Below are 22,699 nucleotides of genomic sequence, written 5' to 3'. Positions count from 1 at the left end.
ATCCACCATTCTTTAGCACATATTTACTTTGCTGTATGAATAACGCCCATCAGGCTCGGTGTTGTGCAGTAATTCCTGCTTTTTATTAAGACTATGCAAGACATATTTTTACTTTTGAACATATAAGAGTCACATACCTTAAAGAAAATAAATGATTTTGTCTTACAGAAATTCACAGTGCAGTGATTCAGGGTGTCTCTCTTGGTTCAGCCTGTTTCCTTGAGAAAACCACATTTTCTTCAACAGTGGCTGCTTTCATTCTCTTTAGCCCTTCTTTGTAAAAGAAAGCAGGTGTGATCTCCTGCACTCCAGGCAGGTGTGTGGGATCCTCTTTCCACTCTCCCCCAGCATTGTAGTACCACATACTCTACAGTGGTCACTATGAAACACTGTACGACAACACATGAGCATTAATATGCCATGTGAAAGAAACAAGATGTATCCATACCTGTTGTCCTCCTTCTGGTTATCTGTCTGGAGTGTTTCTCCTCGGGCCTCTGCTGAAAATAGGCTCTGTCCCAGTCAGACTTTCCAGTAAACAAATGTTAAATAAATAAAAGTAAATCATTTGTATGCTCGCACTTTTAAAGATTGTATGTCTTATTTGTCTTGTACGAAATTAAGTATGAGCATTTGGAAACTTGTTTGTTCTTTTATCCAACTGAATGTCACTGAAGATCAGGAAGGCAAGAGTCGTAAGCATGCTCATTGGTAGTTAATCTGTCATTGCACTGTATCTTGATTAAAAATAATATTTGCACAGTGCATTGACAGCTTACCTCACTTATAGTTGAAAGTGACAAAGTTGTTTATGCCAATAAATTTGTGTTCATAGATGTAACTGCAGAAATGCATTATTGTATATCCTTTTTTGTTTTTGTAAATTTCAAAGATTTTCAAGTGTCCGAGTAATAAATTTAATTTTAATGAAAAACTGGTTAGTTTTGGGGAAGTTGCTTACCACTGAGCCGGGTGACATATATGCTGAAGTAGACTTGTTTTTGTGAGTAGACAAAGATCAAGTTATTCTTGTTCCTTGGTAGCTTCAGCGTTTGTGTATCAAAAATTCACTTCAGTCTACTGAATATATTTCATTTCCATTCTTAAATAAAAATACAAATGTCTGTTTTTCAGGAGTTGTGTCAATACTGTATGCAATGTCTGGACTAACCAGTTGCCTTGCACACATTCTTTTGTTGCAAGTTGTTATATTTTGTGTATATACCAGCTTAGCAAACTGAATTGTTCTTAAGTATATGCTGATGGAACTGCTGTACTGAAAATGCTCAGTTTTGCATCTTTTTTTATTTTTATTCTTGTTTAGATATTATTGACCCAGCAATTTTGCGTCCAGGACGACTAGATAAAACACTTTATGTTGGCTTGCCAACTCCATCAGATCGCTTTGCCATTCTCAAAACAATTACAAAGGTGAGTGCATGTAAAGTTTCTTCTGATAAAAATGCATTTCTGGTTACAGCACTTTAAGACAGCTCTTACTACAGCCTTTTTCCTGGGGAACTTTGTAACTAGCCATAGTTGAGGCATTGGTCGTTTGAGTTGCTTTTCCCTTTTGTAATCTGTCGACTGAGAGTGGTACAGGTAGAGTGCAGTAATCTTTTTCCCCCTTGGAAAGCAACTACAGTAATTTTTGTACAGTTATGTGATGCATGTGATTGTATTAATATCTCACTCTGGCTATAGTCTTGTTAAACATAACTAGAAAATACACCACAGAATCTTGACCCTCCCCTCTTGAATGCATGTGGACCCTTCATATTTTTATCATTGTGGTACTAACAAAGTGATTCCCCATCAAAAAGAGAGAGAAAGGAGAAAACAAGAAACCCATGGTCCTTGTGTAGGAAAGCATGTGAACCTAGTAACTGGCTGTCAAATTGTACTGAACAGGCATTAGACTAAACGTAAAGACTATTTAAGTGTATTGATATGGAGGAGGTATTGTCACACTGTCCTATCCAGTACACTGTAATAATATTGATTTAGCAAGCATTCCAAAACTGTGAAATAAGAGGAAGTACGGTCCTGTCTCTTATCAAGATGATCTTTATTATGTGGTGTACAGAGGCCAACTGGATGGGATACTGAGGCAGTCACCTTTACCAGTCAAATAAAAAAGCATTATTATTAGTATCTCTTTTTGGCTACAGGGTCAGCTATGTGGGTCATACAACACATTTGGGGTAAGAGTCCTCTGAAACCTTTGTAGTAATGAGGTAAGGATTAAGAAAATGGGCCTTTCATTCAAATATTGGCTTTCTGCTCAGCTCTTATCTAACCTTTAGTCTTTTAGGACATTAAATGAAGAAACCCAAGCAGCTGCTGCGCAAAAGTTTACTCTGTGAATGATGTTTCTGTCTGCTTAGGAAACAGCCAAGGGTTAAAGTATATACCAAATCAAACATCTTTCTCAGCAGAGACTTTCTGCCTCTTGTTGAGTCCTATGGACTCATAAACAAGGAGTGTGACTTAAAATGTTCTTTTATTTATTTAAAAACAGTACAAAAAAAAACAGGAGTTCTATCCCACTTGGTTGTTACAATGTTAAACAGAGGATGAGATGTATTAAATGTAAAACATTCTGTCATTCCCTTCCTTCGTCACCCTTTTGCAGCTTATATTCTGGCTAAATGTTCAGATACAACATTTTGGATAAAAGCCAGCACCAGAAGTTTAAAGGAAATTCAAAAGAATCTTTTTCATTCCAGTTTTTCAGAATTATTCATTTATTGGTTAAGGTACCTATGAAAAAGAAAGTTTGTCTCCTCTGCTTTTGTACATTTACCCCTTATACTCAAAATGTAAATTTTGAGGGAAGCTTATATCTAGAGATGTGACAGTATAGTTCCCATTTCTTATACCATAAGAAAAGTATTTTGGAGCAGGATCAGCACAGGTTGCCATGATTCACACTGGCCATATTTTTATGGAAGCAAAACTTTTGATAATTTCTTGCTCAACTTGTTTTCAGAAGTCCAGTATACATGATGGAATTTGATCTGAGATGAGAAGTTCCATCCCATCAGCCATTAACACTGGAGCCAGCAGGACTTTGGCATTTTGGCATCTGAGTTTTTCCCTGGCTACTGGCCCTTTCCACCTTTTTTTTTTTTTTTTTTTGGCTCTGGTCCTCCAGTTACCATCAAATTTCACCCACCAGCTACTCTACTGACTTGTTCAATCACCCCTGTGTAAGAGCTCTACATCTCATTCATTTCCTGGGGTCAAGGGTTTAGCAGACTAAGAGTAGTGTTATCATCAGTGAGGAGGGCTGAGGTTTTCTCTTTAAGGCTGTACCCGTGTACACTAGTTGGTGTCAATTAAGTTGGTATACAGTGGGCCTTTGCAGTACATGGTCATGCCACCATGTGAAGTGAACTATTTCTGACACATTTTCCAGTTTTATTCCTCTTCACCCACATTTCAGCAGCTTCACCTCCCCCTAACATCAATACATTGCTTTGCTTTTTATGATTGTTTGGTAATATATCTTGTACATAATCTGTGACATTTCATCTAACAACCAACCGCATGTACAGATTGCAAAACATCTGTCACAAAAGGGCAAAACTCATTTAAATGAATATGTACATGGAAAACCATAGTCAATGCAGAGAGCAAGTCACCCCCTACAACACATACACATTGACAGATAAACTCTGAGATTGCACAACAGTGGGGAAATGGCAAATTCCCACTCCCCAGTATACTGAGACCTCTCTCATTCAGATGCTGGCATTTCATAAGCAGGCTACAAAATCATTCAAAATTCTGAGTGGTTATCAAAATGAATGACTTCCCTTGTACAGCAGCTATTAAAGCAGTATATTTCTTCTTGTTACTGTTGCTGTTTCTTCAGAGCCATTGACTTTACCATTGCATGTCTTTTTTATTGTTTCAGTTTTTGGCTTTCTGTAGAATTTTAAATAGTTTTTTTATCAGTCTTGGAATGGATGGCAAAGCATTTTATAGCTTTTTTTTATCACTCTTGGTATGGATGGCAAAGTATTTAAGAGGTGTGGTAAAAATCTACTTAAGGATAGGCAGACACTATAGGTCTTTTGTTTGGATCAGAAGTTCTTTGATGATGATTGAGTTTTCTTTCATTCAGTTTCCAGTAAAATGAGAAGTAAGCTTTTGCTGGAAAAGTTTAAACAGACTTCATTAGACACTTCAGAATGGCCCTTGGCCTTGACTTGTGCTTGGAGACTGACACCCTGAGTTCAGGTTCCAAGCCCAGTGCCAAGATATCAAAAGACAAGAAGAAAAGGGAAAATGTGTATGCTAGGAAACATACATTTGATAAGTCTGACAGAGATGAGCATGATAGAGAAGAATCAGTATGCTTATTTGCACTAGGTCCTACCTGTGGGAAACCCAGAACTTAGAGTTATTGCTGGTTTCTTCCCCTTCAGGTTTCACAAGCTTCCAGTCAAGATTGCATCTCAGACTTTTCACAGGAATCTGGTTAAAGCTGAGAGTGTCCCTCCTTATCAGATATGGAAGTTGTGTCTTTCGGCTTTTTCCCGGTTAGGTGTCGCCACAGCGGAAATCCGGTCCACTAATGATTGGTAGGTGACTTTTACATGCTGAGTTACCAGCCCTGATGCATAACCTTCAACGAAGGTACTCCCATTTATGCATGTCTCCACGAAGAAGACACTCTAACTGAGAATCGAACCAGACAGCATCTTACTGTGAGGCGACAATGCTACAAGAAAGGTAAATGTCCCTCCTCTGATGAGTCCTTCATTCCTATAGAAGTGTATTTGTTGAGACTGACTACCAGAAAATGGTGAAGGAATTTGATAAGGTTTTTGCAGTGATGAAATCTCAAGCCCTCCACTCACTGGTACTGGAGGAGACAGAAGTCTTTCCTCCTAACTGAACTGCTCAGCTTCTACCTCTAGATTCTCTGCATTTGACCTGATAAAACCCACTATTCCTGTGATTCTGTATCAATCTTCCCTGTGGTCTCTAACATAAAGTCATTGGGGTAAGGAGCCTTTGATGTTGATTTTGCTGTCTATGTTAACTTGTAAGAACAAAAAAGCCAGCAAAAAAGGTGGAATAAACATATAATTAATATTGGATAGAGGGAGCAACCCTACTATCCTGTATCCATACCGGTTTCGGCTTGAAAATGCCTTCTTCAGTGGATTAAAAGCAACACATACACCAATACATATATATATAGTGTAATGTAATATGAGACAGTATAAAGGCAAAACATTGGTCCCTCAAAATTGGTCATTAAGACCAGGTGGAGATAAAGCTCCCAATTTAACAATCCATTTACGTTCTTTAAAATTAAGTAACTTGTGCCAGCCTAACTTGTCCCTGCATTTCCCCCTAATACAATCAATAACAGTAAATTGAAAAGAAGCTGAATTATGCTTGAGAACATGTTTATACAAAGCATTATTCATACGTTTATTTCTTATATCGCTAAGATGTTCCCCAATCCTAAAATGAAAGGGTCTAGAAGTTTGCCCCACATAAAATGAAGAGCATGTGCATGTGACTAAATATATAACCCACTCCATGCTACAATTGGCCCAAAATTCAATATTGAAAATCTCAGAAGTGTTACGACTACTAAACTCTCTAGTATTTTGTACCCGAATACAATATGAACAATGACCACAAGGTATACATCCAAAAACCGGTCCTCCTTTTAAAGAATGTTGTGTAGAAACTCTGGGGTTAACATTGACCTTCTTATAATGGCTAACTATTGAACCTAGTGTTCGTCCTCTCCTAAATGAGAATGAACATCTATCCCTCAAAAAAGGATACAGTTTTTCATCTGCCATCAAAATATTCCAATGTTTATGAATGATATTCATAAATCCCCTTGTGTTCCGTACATAAGTGGTAACAAACCGCACAGGCTCATAAGAATAATCTTTATTCCTAACTTTATAACGTAGCAAATCCGACCTATTTTGTCTAGAAGCCCAATTTTTAGCAGAGCTAACAGTACCTGGATGATAACCTCTCTCCTTGAACCTACTTACCAAATCATCTCGAACTTATAATCTCATTTGAGATGATTTGGTAAGTAGGTTCAAGGAGAGAGGTTATCGTCCAGGTACTGTTAGCTCTGCTAAAAATTGGGCTTCTAGACAAAATAGGTCGGATTTGCTATGTTATAAAGTCAGGAATAAAGATTATTCTTATGAGTCTGTGCGGTTTGTTACCAATTATGGACGGAACACAAGGGGATTTATGAATATCATTCATAAACATTGGAATATCTTGTTGGCAGATGAAAAATTGTATCCTTTTTTGAGGGATAGATGTTCATTCTCATTTAGGAGAGGACGAACACTAGGTTCAATATTTAGCCATTATAAGAAGGTCACTGTTAACCCCAGAGTTTCTACACAACATTCTTTAAAAGGAGGACCGGTTTTTGGATGTATACCTTGTGGTCATTGTTCATATTGTATTCGGGTTCAAAATACTAGAGAGTTTAGTAGTCGTAACACTTCTGAGATTTTCAATATTGAATTTTGGGCCAATTGTAGCTCGGAGTGGGTTATATATTTAGTCATGTGCACATGCTCTTCATTTTATGTGGGGCAAACTTCTAGACCCTTTCGTTTTAGGCTTGGGGAACATCTTGGCGATATAAGAAATAAACGTATGAATAATGCTTTGTATAAACATGTTCTCAAGCATAATTCAGCTTCTTTTCAATTTACTGTTATTGATTGTATTAGGGGGAAATGCAGGGACAAATTAGGCTGGCACAAGTTACTTAATTTTAAAGAACGTAAATGGATTGTTAAATTGGGAGCTTTATTTCTACCTGGTCTTAATGACCAATTTTGAGGGACCAATGTTTTGCCTTTATACTGTCTCATATTATATTACACTATATATATATATATATATATATATATGTATACATATATATATATATATATGTATATATATATATATATATATATATATATTGGTGTATGTGTTGCTTTTAATCCACTGAAGAAGGCATTTTCAAACTGTATGGATACAGGATAGTAGGGTTGCTCCCTCTATCCAATATTAAATATATGTTTATTCCACCTTTTTTGCTGGCTTTTTTGTTCTTGGGCATTTGATTTTTCAAGCCGAGCAATTGTGGTACGAGCACCTATTTCACTTCCTGGATCCTATGTTAACTTGTCTCAGTGTCAGTGACATGGAGACATGCCTGGCTCAGGACCATCTCCCTCCCATAAAATATAAGGACAAAGATCCTAAATGCCCCACTGAAAAAATATATTTCCTTTGGATCTCCTGCTCAGGAATTTTACAGAAAAATGGAGAAAAGGGGGTAAAGACTGTCCAGTCTTTAAGACAGCTCTTTCATGTTCACAATTCTAGATACAGCAATAATTTTCCTGCAAAAACCTGACCTTCTCACCCTAAACAGTGCAGTGCTAGACCTGGCAAAAAGAAGGGAAATTTTGGAAAGAATGGCAAGCTAGACCCAGAAACACTCCTGGGGGCCTCCAGAGCCAAGACATCTGGAGGGACTGGCCAAGACTCAGTCAGGCTTGTCCCTCCCATGTTCACCTTAAGCCGATCACAACTTATTTCCCTCTCCTCAACAGCTCTGTTTCCTCCCCTCAGAAAAAGTTATTGAGTAGTAGTTCTTCTTCATAAGAAATTGGGATGGAATTATCTAACACCAGTGGATACTAAATATCATTCAGAGAGGTTACAAATTTTTATTCTAGGACATTTTAGAATTGAGAAGTATTCTACTAGTCCAAGAACCAACTTACACCCATACCTGAGTAATTAAAGAAATTATACATTCCAGGGCATAGAAAGGGTTCTTCCAGAGAAGGAATGACAAGGGTTCTAACACTCTTCATAGTCCCAGCATGGAGACCCTCCCAGCACTTTCCTATCTTAACAAATTCCTCAAGATTCCAAAATTCAAGATCTGTACCCGCCAAAACCTATTACAGTTGCATCCTTCCAATGCACTCATGGCCACACTAGATCTGAAGTATGCTTACCTTCATATCTCCAGTGCCAGGAATCACAGAAAATTCATCAGATTTGCAGTAGGGGAAGATTATTTCCATTTCACATCCTTAACCTTTGACTTGTCTGCTGCACTTAGAGTGTTTATAGAATGCCTGGCTCCAGTGATTTCATATTGCAGGACAAGGGGTGTCCAAATTTACCCCTAACTGGATGACTGCTTGATCCTGCAGAATCTCAGCTAGGCATTCTCAAGCCTTTGGACTTCACCATACCTTTCTTTGGAAATCTGGGGCTCACGATCAGCAGTAGAAAGTCTTGCCCAAACTCTCCAGAGAAACTAGTCTTCTTGGGGATTTGTCTGAACACCACAGGACAAAATGGCCCATTTGACACAATACTTCAAGAGTATTCTGCAGCGGACAGGATGATATCTCTGCAAGGGGGCTTCCTAAGGTTGCTAGGCTTCATGTCATCCTATTTCGTAGTCGGGCCTGTAGCTCCAGTGCACATGAAGAAGCCTCAGTGGTACCTTTGAAGGTCAGCACACCCATCCATTAGAGACTAAAGTCGTTCTTTTTTAATACATCAAATGACTGAGCTTGTGGTGGATCCAGCAGCTCATTCAGAATCAGGGAAGGTCCTTCAGGGTACCTCTACCTACAAATTACTCTGACTGTGGATACCTCAGACCTGGTCTGGGGGACCATTTGGGAGGCCTTCATGTCCAGGGTACTTGGAAAGAAAAAAATTAGGAAAAAGCACATAAACGTCAAAGAAATTATAATAGTTATTCTTGTCCTTGAAAGCCTTCATTCCTACAATAAAGCATGGGGGTTCTTCAGGTGAAGCCAATCAGTACAGTTGTTATGTGGTACATACACAAAGAAGGAGGAAGAGTTCATTCATATGTACTATGCAGCCTGGATATGTATGCCCTGGAAGATAGCCTTTTAAAGCTGGTGTGACTCTGACTGCAAACTATATCCACAGTCAGCATAATGGATTAGCAGACAGGCAGAGTGGCTCCCAAGCAGACCCCCATAAATAGATGCTAAATAGCAAAGTCTTTCTGAATCTGTCCAGGTTGTGGAGGGTACTGGAAATAGACCCGTTTGTCTTTCATTTGAAGTAGCAACTGATAAAGATCCATGGTAGGGCAACACCTACAGAAGCATGGAAAACAGATGCCTTCTTCACTGACTTGGATAGGTCTGCTGCTTTATGCTTTCCCCCAGTTCTCTTGATCTCCAGGGGACTGCTCTCAAAATAAAGCAGGAAAAAACAAAAGTAATCGAAGTGACACTTTTTTGGCCAAGACAACACTTGTTTCCCTCTCCTGAACAACCTGGCAAGATGATAGTGCAAAATGTTTCCCCAGTGTGCAGACCTCAGCACACAAAATGAGTATTCTGCTACACCCAAACCTGTCCAGTCTAAGACTGACAACTTGTTTAATTTTACCCTAATTCCAGGTAGTCACATATATACAGGGAACATGCTAAATATTATGAAGGAGGTTAGGAAATCTAACACAAGAAAATCATACCTAGCTAGATGGAAAAGATTCTCATTCCTGTGCTAACCCGGGGACCTTGATCCAAGGAAAGCTAATGTAGCTTTAAGCCTGGAATAAATGTAAGACCTTTACAAATCATGTTTACCTTATTTATTTTATTTTATTCATTAGTATTTATTTACTGGGGTTGATCACAGAGCTCCATGTACGTTTTTCAGACTCTGCCCAGAAGAGTTGTCTGGTTAAGTGACTTGCTCACTGTTGCATTAGTTAGGAAGTGAAGACTGAGGGAATCAAACCCTTGAGCACTGTACCACAGGAGACAGCTCATTAACAGCTCCTTTTTTCCTCTGTGCCAACTGTCAGACACTGTTGTTGCTAGACTTGTACATCTGTAAAAGTGCATTATTCTGATATTTCAGCCTGTCTCCCTCTGGAATCCCCTCTTTATTCCAGAACTTTACACAGCAGTTCCCAAGGAGAGGGATTGCTGAGCTATGGGATCTGAACTGTGTACTAGGAAAACTGACCCTGGTCCTTTCTGAACCAGTTGTGTCATCCTTTCTCAGATATCTATCTTTGAAGATGCTATTTTTGGTGGCTGTTATATCTGCCAGGAGGATTTCTGAACTTCAAGCCTTGATGTTTGACAAACCTCTTCTAGGCTTTCATCAGGACATGGTATCCCTGCACACCAATCCCACTTTCATGCCTAGTGATGTCTAAATTACCCTGAATCAGGCCTTTCACCAACCAGTATTCTTTCCAAAGTCACAGAATTCTGGAGAAAGGACGTTGAATTCCCTTGATGTGCATAGACAGAAAAGATTTACTTACAGGGAACCAAGGAATTCATAAGGTTTGAGCAGCGATTTGTCTCTTGCACAAAAAGGAAAGTGTGTAGACCTATAAACATGCAAGCTGTTTCAAAATGGTTTCCCCATTGCATTTTCTTTTGTTGTTCTATTCATGGCAAGTCTATTCCAGGTCAGACCTTGGTCTTGGTTTACACTACTAGAAACACTTTTACCATCACGCCTTCTTTACTATTCAGGGTATCTGTTTGGGTCACCTTTGAGCTGTTTTTCCAAACACTGTAGCCTAGGGGCAGCCTTTAGGGCCAGTGCAGGGTTTGCTTCTGCAGTCCTGCAAGGCCTCTTATCTAGTTGACCTTCATCCTCGTCCCTGAGGCATTGTGCTTTGGGAATTTTCCCAAATATGAGAATTGCAACAGTGAATAGTATGAAGGATATAGTACATTTTTGTTATGAACTTACCATAAATGTAGATGTTTGAATGCATTCACTGTTGCAGTCCAGGTTCCTTCCCTCCTGCCCCTTTCTGACATTCTTTCTGTTTTTCTGTGGGTTGGGTTGGATTGGTTTCTTGGTTCCCATCCAGATACCTTTACTCTCATTTTTCTACTGGGACTCCATCTCTTCTTTTCCTGTCTCCTGTCTGGAGAGAGAGGCCTTGGGATAGACTTGGAGCAGATGGCACTTACCATATCATCTACTAGGGCTGTGGTACCAAGGACTTTTCCCTGTCTATTGTGGGGATAAGAAAGATCTGAAGATGGCATCAGCCAAAGCACCCTTTGTACCACTGACGTAAGTATGCCTTGGTAGGAAGGCATTGAGCTACCTACACATAGAAATAATAGTGAGGACGGAAACATCAGATTTACTTGAACATTTACATTTATGGTACATTCCCAATACAGCTGTACTGTCTGAGGTAATCAAGTCCACCCTTGTCAACACACCCATCCTCCTTCCCCTGTCTCAGTCTAGACAGGGCTTAGATGGATTTTTTTATTAATTTGTTAAACAGGTACACCCACTGGACACAAGTTTTGGTTGATGCAGTGCCTTAGCATAAGTTTGTTTACAGAGTGTAAAGCAGATGGGGGCTGGTAGCCTGGGGATGTTTCAGATGCCAAGCTGCCAAAGTCCTGACTGCCTTAGTTGTAATGGTTGTGAACCTGCTTATGTGTAGACCTAATCTTATGGTAAGGATGTCAACTTTCATTTGTGTTATAAATTCTTCAGAGATCTACTTCAATGTTTGTATGACCCCAAAGACTGAAACATGTTGATATGTTATACTAATCTACACTTTCTTTATTCTATTTAAAAAAATGCTTGATGGGTTAATTTGAATCCATTGTGTATTAGTGGGGAGACCAACTCTTAATGTAGGAGAGAGAAACTAAAGTTTGTTTTATATTAAGAAGGTTTGTTTGTACTCTGGTGGGAGCAGAGAGCTAAATTCACCCCATCCAAGGGGAACTACTGGTCCAAAGCGTATTGTGTCTTTATCTGATTGGCCTGAGGGTTTAACTTTGTAAAAGTCTTTCATCGTACTGGTATAAAAGCAATGCACAAACACGGTCCCCCATCCTTGTGTGTAAGTAAACCTCTCCAGTTTAAAATTCTCTATAGGAAATGCTCTTCATAGTCTCCCACTGTTCACAGCTGCTCAGAGAGCTGCCAGTTTGTGCAGAGGGTGGTATCATCACAGGTCATCTAATAATATACTACTAAATACTCTCACTTTGACCTTTAAGTGACTCTCTCCTACTTCTTCCCATCTAGAAATTGTTTTTCCATGCCTAACAATGCATAGACAAGATTCAGACCTACTGAATCCCGTTTGGTGTCACTGTGAACTTAAACCTGCCATTTTACATTGAGGGCCTCTCTGCACCATTTGTGGCAGAAGTGTGTAGCTCAGGACATATCTGAGTTTGGGATTGCTGGAGAAAGTCTCAGTTTGGGGCTTTTCCATTGGTGGTTGTGTTAAAAACTGTTTAAATGTCTGTATACAAGCCTTGCGTTTGTCCGGGTTTGAGCTCAATTTGCCAGAGCTTCTTAACATTTGGCAACCTTCGTAACATGTCTGGAGTGCATCTCCACTGAAATCCAAGGCATCCACTGAAAACAAACTGAAAAATAAGTATATTTTAAGCCAGCACTGCACTTTAACTGTATTTAATTGAATTACTGCTTTACATTTGCTGTTTGTAACTGCTTTTTTACTCTGCATGTTGTAATTGTTTTATTGCTTTATGCAGCATAGGCTAGATTTAGACCTGCTGAATCTAGACTGTTGGGTATTACTATGTTCATAAACCAGCCATCTTACATTAAGTGGGCCCCCTGCACCCTTGTGGCAGAAGTACATAGCCCAGGACCCATGGGGATTGCTGGAGGAAGGTGCAGTTTGGGGCTTTCCTATTGGTAGTTGTGTTAAAAACTGTTTAAATTTGCCTGTACATCAGCCTTGCATTTACTCATTGCTGAGCACCTCACAACAGGGTTTAGCACTGCCCTGTATAGATGCAGATGCCTGGGAACATTATTTTTCCCTACAGATCTTCCATTAGAACCCCTCCAAGCTTTCCTGCTGAGCAATCAGGTTGTCAGCACACATGCTTCACCTCTCACGCAAACCTCACTTCTCACACAAAATAAGGTCACGACACATAAACCCACATATGCAGAGATACACAGTAAAAGCCTACCAAAGGAACAGAGACCTCTCAAAAGCACATCACCTGCACTCTCCACTAAGCAAAAAGAAACCACTATACATAACACTAACACACACACACACACACACACACACACACACACACACACAAACAACAACACACCTGTGTCTCAACAAATAAGCCGCTAAGGCAAAATGCATCAGATGTCTTGGTTATGGATGACTCTATAGTGAGGCACACAGATGTCCCCCTCACCAGACTGGATAAGGAGAAGGCCACAGTCATCTGCCTTTCAGGTCCCAGGATCCAGCAAATCATGGATGCACTCAAGTTACTCAGTGACAAGTACCGTTATGACTCTGTCATAGCCATTGTTGGAGTGAATGACTTGAGATATACCTCTCTGAACTCTATGAAGAGAGACATGATGGAACTCTTTGATAATGTGTTCCAGACAGGCATGTCCCTGGCCCTAAGCAGTATCCTTCCCTCACCCAGGGTGATGCCACAATATAAACAAAAAAATGATTGACTTCAACAATTGGCTTAGCTTCTGTTGTCAGTCCAGGGCAATCCAGTATTTGTCAGCATGGGAGGATATGGTAAACAGACCTCACTGCTTTAATAGAGATGGTTTGTACCTTTCTTCTACTAGGCTTTTGGATACTGGCAAAAGGACCTTGCCTCCCCCATAGTGTCTTATTTAAGCACTGTCAAAACAACAAATTTTCCAATGTAACAAAATCTATTCAAGACAAACTCAGGGTCATGCTGCTTAATGCTAGGAGTTTAAACACAAAACTGCACTCCCTGGAAGCATTCCTCACCTTGGAAGATGCTGACGTCTATGCAATTACCGAGACATAGTTCAAGGCCACTGAGAGCACCTTGGCTGTGCAAGGCTACAATGCATTGCACATGTTTAGACCTCAAAATGAGCATTAAGGAAGCAAATTTGAAGGTGTATTCGTCTTCATTTAAACCATATACACTTCAAGTCTGGTCAAACAACATGACACTGTCGAACTACTCCATGTCCAATTAACTAGTGGGAAAGTACCATACCACATCATTGCTAGCTATCTATCTCCCACCCTGAACCAGGATAAGCACGCTGCCTACCTCAGTTTACTAGAATTCCTCACCATCATCCCTCCCATCCATACCTAATTACTTAGTTTTTACCGAGTTTCGGGGTCCATATAATGGGGTGCCACAATTTCCGAGTGGCACCCCTTCACTTGCAAATTTTTCCCAGCTTTTTTTAAAATTTTGTTTTCGATTTATGAGCTGATGTCATCACATTTGTGATGATGTCAGTTCCATCAGCCTGTCGGAATTGAGCTCAAGGGCTCATGTGCATGCATTTCTGGCTGGCTGCTTTCTGTGAGCAGGGAGGACTGTTTGAATGGTGGAAATATTTACTTGGATCTGTGAGTAGGAAGGACTGCTTGAATGGTGGATGGAAACATTTATTTTATTATCTTCTGGGTACAAGGACTGCTGCTTGAATTGGATCTGCGAGCCAAGCATGGGCACTACAGAACTTTCTCATGAATGGACTGCTTTTTGAGGTATTTTATCTTCTCTTGAGTTGAGTGTGAGTATTTACTGTCTATCTTCTCATATTTCAGGTATCTGAACTGTGTGTGTGTGTGTGTGTATGTGTATGAAAATGCCCCAAGTGAGAATACACCTGTTAGCTAGAGGTACTCGGACTCAAACCCTGTACCTTGGGTACAGGTAAAAAGAGCCTAAAGTCCCTAGCCACCACCACTTGTGAATTTATGCCTCATATTTTTGTTCTGTTCCTCATAAAATCTGTGGTCTTCCGGATTTTTGTGGCAAATCACTGAAGGATTGAATTCACTTAATGACAGGCATTTGAATTTCAGACTTCATATTCTTCAGAAAATAAATGGTACCACAAAACCTTTTATTCTAGCAATTTTCTAAGTTTATAAGATCAGTATTTGAAATGTGTCCCTATTTTGGGGCTGTATTTCCCATTATTGGCTTTGTCCAGGTTTTTTGTGCTAAGACTTTGAGAGCTATGGTTAGAAGTGAGAACTGAATTCACTAAATGATGGCCATTTAAGTTTCAATCTTCCTATCTTTCAGAAAACTGATGATTTGGCATAGTGGTATGTTGCACTGACTGTAATGCACAGGGTCCTGGCTTCAAGACTTGGCAGTGAAATGCATGGTGGTAACACAACATTTTATTCTAGCAACTTTCCAAAATTATACAAGCAGTGTTTAAGTGTATCCTTAGTTTTTTTGCCTTTTGCCCCCCCCCAAAAAAAAAAGAACTGAAATTGAAAATAAGTGTGAGAAGCTGTGCAAGATGTGTATGGCTTACACTACTGTCATTTATATATATATATATATATATATATATATATGCATATGTATATATATATATGTATACATGTATATGTATATATATGTGTATATATATATATATATATATATATGTATACATGTATATATATATATATGTATACATGTATATGTATATATATATATATATATATATATATATATATATATATGTATACATGTATATGTATATATATATGTATATATACATATATATATATATATATATAATATATGCATATGTATATATATATATGTATACATGTATATATACATAGATGTATACATATATATATATATATATATACATATGTATATATATATATATACATGTATATGTATATGTATGTATATGTATATGTATATCTATATATATGTGTATATATATATATATGTATATGTATATATGTATGTATATATATATATATGTGTGTATATATATATGTATATGTATATATATATATATATATATATATATATATATATATATATATATATGTGTGTGTGTGTGTGTATATATATATCTATATATATATATATATATATATATATATATATATATATATATATATATATATATATATATATACATATATATATCTATAAGATTATATATATATATATATATATATATATATGTGTGTGTGTGTGTGTATAGTGTGTGTGTGTGTGTAAGTAGACTTTTATGATGGAAATGTTCTGAACTGGGCAGTTTTGTCATTATTGGTTCATACATTTTGTTTCATTACCTACTGGAAAAATGTTCAAACAATAAATTTAAAATGCGCTCTAAGTTTAACAAGTGTGCTGTATTATACAAGGAATATAATAAAGTCAGGAAGGTGTATCAAAGAACACATGTATGTTTCTTGTTTTGTGTGCAAGGGGCCTATGATTTGAAAATAGCCCAAAGGTAATCTTTATCCACCACTGGCCAGATGCATTTTCTTTGGATGTGGTGTGAGTTTCACTGCTGTTTTCAATGAATGTGAGTTTCAAGGACAGAGAAGTTTTAATGCTAAATCTATTTTCATTGTGAGACAGTATTGCTTTGTTTAGCAGATGTCTGTTAGTGTCTGTGCATTGTGCTATAAAACGTAAAAATAAAATCCAAATAATCATTGTAGAAGTAAAGCAGTATGGGGCATTGCAATGGCTGCAGGGGGACTCTGGTGTCATATTTTGGTTATCTGTTCTTCAGTTTGCGTTTGAAAGTTGGTATCCCACAATTCCATCAGAGTGGGCGGAGTTATGTAATTATGTATGCAAATTTTATGTTAATCAGTGTACAGGTTTGTACCTATTTTTCATGGGCCTTTTCCAAATTTTTGATGTTTCCAAGTTGAGAGATATGCTCACCATACTTCTCAACACCTTAGTCATGGGAGATTTCAACTATGAAAAAGATAGCTGCTATCTTGTATGTCCATAAAAAGAGAAGTTTTATGAAGTAACGGCAGAACAATAAGCTCACAAATCTTGTCACAGTAACAGTTCTTCACAAAAATGTATGTCATCCACCAGAACTAATAAATCCAATTCTCGACTATTTGTAATAATAAAGCGGACTCCACGTAGACAATGTAACGAATTTATTTGTAGAAACAGCAAGTGCTTTCACCACAAAGGCTTCTTCAGGCTATCAAAAATATATTCAAAGTGCGTACATATATACAATTAATTTAATGACATCATTTCATCTCTCATTTAATTAACTATTTAAATTAAATGAATAACATGCTTTTAATCTTAGCTATATACCATATGATTTCCCATCTAATAAATAATAGCAAATATAGTCATATTTAAATCATAGGTAATAAACTCTATAAGAAATGTATATTTTTTATATAAAATGGATAAATATATATATATAAGCAATCACTTTCATGTCCACTGAATTTTTAAACATTTTCCACCATTAGCGCTATTTATTTGACATCAATTTTTACCATAAATATTAAATCACAACAAAACATCACATAATACTAACATATATATATTACAATTTATTTAAGTATTATTAAAAATATTATATAAAAACATGTGAATATCAACTATAAACTTGCAATATATTTAATATATTAAAAGTACTTTACATATAAAATGCCATGGTTCCAACTTACTTCTAGCTATTATTATGACAAACGAACCAAACTTTAATATATGATATAGTACTATATCATATTGATTAATAAAATCTGTAATGAAAAATATATCATTTCCTAAGGGGTCTATTCTTCAAAACAGGCTTAATGGAAACTCTATCATTTAAGCCAGGCTGACAATCAGCCCTTAACCTTATAATCCATCTACTTTCAATTTCCTCTGTTCTGTTCCTAACGTCACCTCTTCTATTATTGGGGATGATGACTTGTATTACTTGGAACCTAAAATTGTGTTCTAAAGTATTACTACATATATGTTTTGATAAAGCACTTCTAGAAGATTTGATGCTAATATCATAGATGTGTTCTCTAATTCTATCTTTTAGTCTACGGTCGGTTTTGCCTACATAAAATGCAGGACATGCCGTACAAGTAGCTAGATAGACAAGATGTTCAGTACAACAGTTAGCATCTACATTAAAAGTGAATTCTCTAGATGTGACTGGATGTACAAACTTATTCGATTTGGTAATGAATTTACAATAGTTGCATTTCATACAAGTTCTGGTACCATCATTTTTATCTATGTTAATTGCTCTCGTTTTTAATCTATTAGGACCACATAACATCCTATAAAGAATCATCTTATTTCTATAAGTAAATGAAGGATAATCACCTATGATGGTCTGTATCTCAGGGTTCACAGTCAACATTTCCCAATATTTCATACAAGTCTCCTTTACCTGTTTAACATCTTGTGTATAATAAATACACGCTTTAAGCTCATCTGCACTTCTATTACTACTATTAGAAATTAATGGACTATCAAAGTTATTTTGTCCAGCTTGAAATAGTTTATTGTACCATTTATAATAATTGAACCATAATTGATGAAACATGTAACTGTGGGTCAGGCACTTTTAATGTGTCTCTGAAATTCAAAGTACCCTCCCTATCCACAACATGTTTTGCCATGTTCTGGAAATTTTTGAGTACCATTCATAGACAGGGAAAAAATTGAATTATTGATGAAAAAGATCCATTTGGATAGTAGTCCTACTTTCATAGAGTTAATTGTACTTATTGAAGAGCATTTTAATGTTTCTCATTTTTGATTTTTTTCTTTGGTTTTAGTGTAAAGAACTAGCACAGTTTATTTATTTATATAAAGGGTGTGGATATCTCTGTCATATGTCCAACCTAGGAATGTGCCATTAGAGTTTTGGTATGGTTCTTGCCTCCTATGCTAGAGTATAGAAAGTTTTAAGCAAATCTTCCCCTCAAAGTTTATCGTAGTCTGCCGCAAAGTTTAACAGTCAAAAGCCATCAACATTAAGTACTGAAATTTCATATCTTGAATGTTTTGATTAAATGCTGTAATTATTTCAGAGTGCCAAAAGAAAAGGAATTTAAAATTAGAGGTTCCAGAAAACGTGAAGGAGGACATCCAAGTCTGACCCTGACTTGCAGGTCTGAAATTCTGGAGTTGTAACCATTTATGTTTTTGAAGAATAGAACATGGAAAAACTTGACCTGAATTATGCACATTCCACAATAATGTTATATTTTGAAGCATGAAACCTAAAAAAAAATTTATATCCATTGATCAACTTTTAGTGCATGGAAGGAGACCAGAGCTTACAGCTGTGCTGTATTGTAGTCTGGGGTTTGGAACATACAACAAAATGACAGGTATGTCTTTGAGTGTGTTCATCTCCTTATCAGGGAGAAGGCCAAACTTCTGTTAGTCAGTAAGAGAAGATAAATTATTAAATACCATTAATCATTTGGCATAGATTTTATCATCTGAATTTAGTATTTTTTGTGTGATCATTGCTAGATGTGACAAAAATTATTTTTGCTAGACTGCGGTATTTATTTGTCATCCACCCTAAAATAGTGAAGTGCAGAAAGAGTTGTATCAGACTATGGGGAGGGTGGTCAAAAGGTTTTAAAATTTCAGGTAGAACTAACTGGTGAACTATGTGGGACCAGGTGTTTTATTCTTAGGAAGAGAATTTATTACATTAGAGGCATCTTCTGTAATAGTAAAAAGTCATGAATAGGGCATATATTTATTTTTGATTAATAAGTGGTTTGACTTCCTGAAGTTGTTTTTTTAATAATTGTAGTTGAGCATTCTGTTCCATACAAAGTCTAATGGCTAGAGTCTATAAATAAGCTGCTGGGTGAGCCTTGAAAACTGCTCATGGGATGTGATCAGACAAAATCTTAGTTTCAGCAACTAGGCCATGTAGCATTGGCAGAGAAGGATGAAGCCCTGAATTTTGCAACAGTGTTCCAGATTCAGTCAGTGGCTTGGGTTCTCAAAGAAACTGGTGTGGGGGAGGAGGGAAAGGAGCAACAAATACAAATGTCAGCTGACCCATCTTGGATGGGAGGTCCACAGGAAGCATTTAGGTGGCTGCGTTTACTATGTGGTTTACCACTTGCCCAGGTGGGGGGAGTTGCACATGTGGAAGCATGCATACTCCACTACACTCTTATCAAGATGTAGCAAATGTCGCTGTAGTCAGGGGAAGGAGTTCAAGACATGACTAGTAATGCCTAATCTCTACAGGGGATGGTGGCACCACTCTTGGCACCTGACTCTTGCCTCTCAGTGGAATGAATTGCCTTGTGTCTCACCTTTGAGAGGGACAAATGTGTCAATAGATGGACCCCGGGGTAGGCTTGATCACTGCAGGGTTTGGGTCCCCCCCAAAAAGTAAAATAAATAAATAAATAAAAACCCTTTGTGTAAGTCAAATGTAAATTCATTATAGTTTTTAAAAGGAGTATAAACTGCTCCCAAAGGTACCCTACAACTTAACAAAATGTACCCTTGCTTATCCATAAAAATATTTTGTATAATTGGGTTGTTCTAAAAAAAGTGCCACCCCCGATGATCTGGTAGTTGAAGAGTTAATTTATACTTATTTAAATTAATTGTTATCATCTAGCATCAAGAACTTATCCTTAGTTGGAGCTGCTTCTTATAAACAAGTTATTGCTGGGGAAATGTATTTGAACAGATTCCTCCTCTTAACTGAATATGTAATGTGTTTATGTTATGTGAACTACAAACCATTTTATATATGGAGTGGGACTCTTCAAGGAGAAGAAGAGTGGATGAAGTTCTAGAATCATGAAGGACATGGAGTCCTTTTGAAATGGAAGTGAGCTCCCCTTTGCCTGATTCATAGCTTCACAGGTTTTTACTTGGCTTATGGCCAAAGGAGACGGTCTAGAATGTCAAGCATATCAACCAATACTGTGAGAGACTAACAATTTCTCCCACTAATTAAACTTTCTCTGCGTGGCATGTTTTATTTTCAATTTGTTTATTAAATTGTTCTTTCACTGGGAAAATGAGTAAACAATCTCAAATTAAATTACTTCAGGTGGACTAACTTTTCATAGCACCCTCTGATATAGTCTGAACAGCAGTAGATATTTGAAAATGAAGCTTCACTTGTAAGACCAGCAAACACATTCTTTATATAGACTTGTTTCAAGGCTTTTTACATCAGTTCACTTTATCCTATGAAATAAGGACAGGTACCTTAACAAAGAGTAACTGTAGCGATTTGCTGTCTTATCCAAGGTAGCAGTACGGAATATGAAGTAGAAAAAAATATAAAAAGAGATTTTATTTAAAAAAGAATGCTTTTTATTGAGTCACTCTAAAAAGTAAAAAATACAGAAGAAGAGTGAAAACTTTGCAAATGCAAAAGAAACACAGACAAGCTGATTTCAGAAAAGCATTTGAGGTTGGTTTTGCTGATTGTGATAATGAGGTACCAGAAGAAGTGGCAGGAATCAGCAAAACTAACTTCAAATGCTTTTCTGAAATTAGCTTGTCTGTGTTTCTTTTGCAAAGATTTCACTTTTCTTCCTTATGTTTTTTACTTTTAGAGCGACTCAATAAAAAAGCATTATTTTTTTAAATCTTATTTTATATTTTTGTTTTATTCCTTTTTAGTTTTTAAGCAAAATATGTGCCCCTATGTGGATCTGTCATGTCCCTCGATAAACATAATAAGGCAATTAGCTAAACAGTTGAAAAAATGCAGAAGAGAAGCTCTGTGTTTTTCCACTGTATCATGAGGAACATGACAGAACCACAGAGGAGCTTTCTTTTATTTTAGAAAATGTATATTTATATTCACTCATTCTATCATTTTCTCAGGTGAATAATATTTTAAAAGTGTCTCTGATTAGAAGCGGCCTTGTATTGTTCATAGGTTCATTGGTTTCATAGGTTGATACTAGGCTATCTACCCTAGGGTATTTATAAGCCTTGCCAGAGTGTGTTTGGCTTTCGCCACCCTTTTAGATTAGTTGACTGTGCCTCTGTATAGTATGTCACAGAAGATAGCCTTTTTAAGGTTAGTTTACTGTGCCTCTGTCTAGTAGGGACACAGAAGAGATCCCAGGGGTAAACCTACGATCTCCCATCCACTCGTCAAGATTTCTCTTGAAGAGGGTCATTGAGGGGCTCTGCTAACATGGATTGGGATTTTGTTCCAGAGTGAGGGGAGCCTCAGGGATATGAATCTGTCCCTTCAGCATGTCCTATTTATTTCTGTGCTGAGGTTTAAGTCCCTGGAGCATGTAGCTCTAAGGGATTTGGATTTCCTGAGGTGGAGCATGTCCATTAATTCTGGTTTGGACATGGCTTTATATGTCAGGCACAGATCGCCTCTGAGTAGGCGGTAAGCAACTGAGTAGAGCTGGAGTTTCTTTAGCTTAACTGCGTAGGGCATCTGTTTGAGTCCCTTGATCCTCTTGGTGAGGTACTTTTGGGGTCTTTCCAGTTGCTGCAGGTGTCGGGTAAGGTACATCCGAAATGGGGCATTGTATTCAATTATGGGCCTGATGAGTGATGAGTAGAGGGGCACAATGACCTCTCTTGATCTAGATGTGAACCCTTTTGTGATAAGGTGGGCTATATAGAAGGTCTTTCAAACCACTTTGGCAACGTGATTGTCAAAGTAGAGATTGTTATCTACTTGGGTCCCCAAATCCCTAATTACTTCTTCCGTACTTAATGGATTACCACCTATGTGGTAATTTGTGGGCACTTTGTTTTTCCCAAAGGGGATGACTATGCACTTTTTGGCATTTAGCTTTAGGCCATGGCTCTGGCACCAGTTATCCGTCTCTGTGAGACCCTTTTGGAGA

The 22,699-nt window shown here is 37.5% G+C and overlaps 1 protein-coding gene across 2 annotated transcripts in view; it reads left to right on the top strand.

Moving 5' to 3' along the window:
• Positions 1-22,699, top strand: part of NVL (nuclear VCP like) — a 1,985,423-nt gene that overhangs the window by 1,399,381 nt on the left and 563,343 nt on the right. For both annotated transcript variants that reach the window (XM_044058761.1, XM_044058752.1), the window contains one exon: positions 1,325-1,431. In XM_044058761.1, the coding sequence (XP_043914696.1) occupies positions 1,325-1,431 (107 nt within the window). The remainder of the gene's footprint in view (positions 1-1,324; positions 1,432-22,699) is intronic.

Source organism: Protopterus annectens, chromosome 1.part2, assembly GCF_019279795.1.
Source record: "Protopterus annectens isolate FY-2018-M chromosome 1.part2, PAN1.0, whole genome shotgun sequence".
In the NCBI taxonomy this organism is placed as follows: domain Eukaryota; kingdom Metazoa; phylum Chordata; order Ceratodontiformes; family Protopteridae; genus Protopterus; species Protopterus annectens.
The sequence above is the reverse complement of the archived record's forward strand: the minus strand, read 5'-3'. Positions and strand labels throughout refer to the sequence as shown.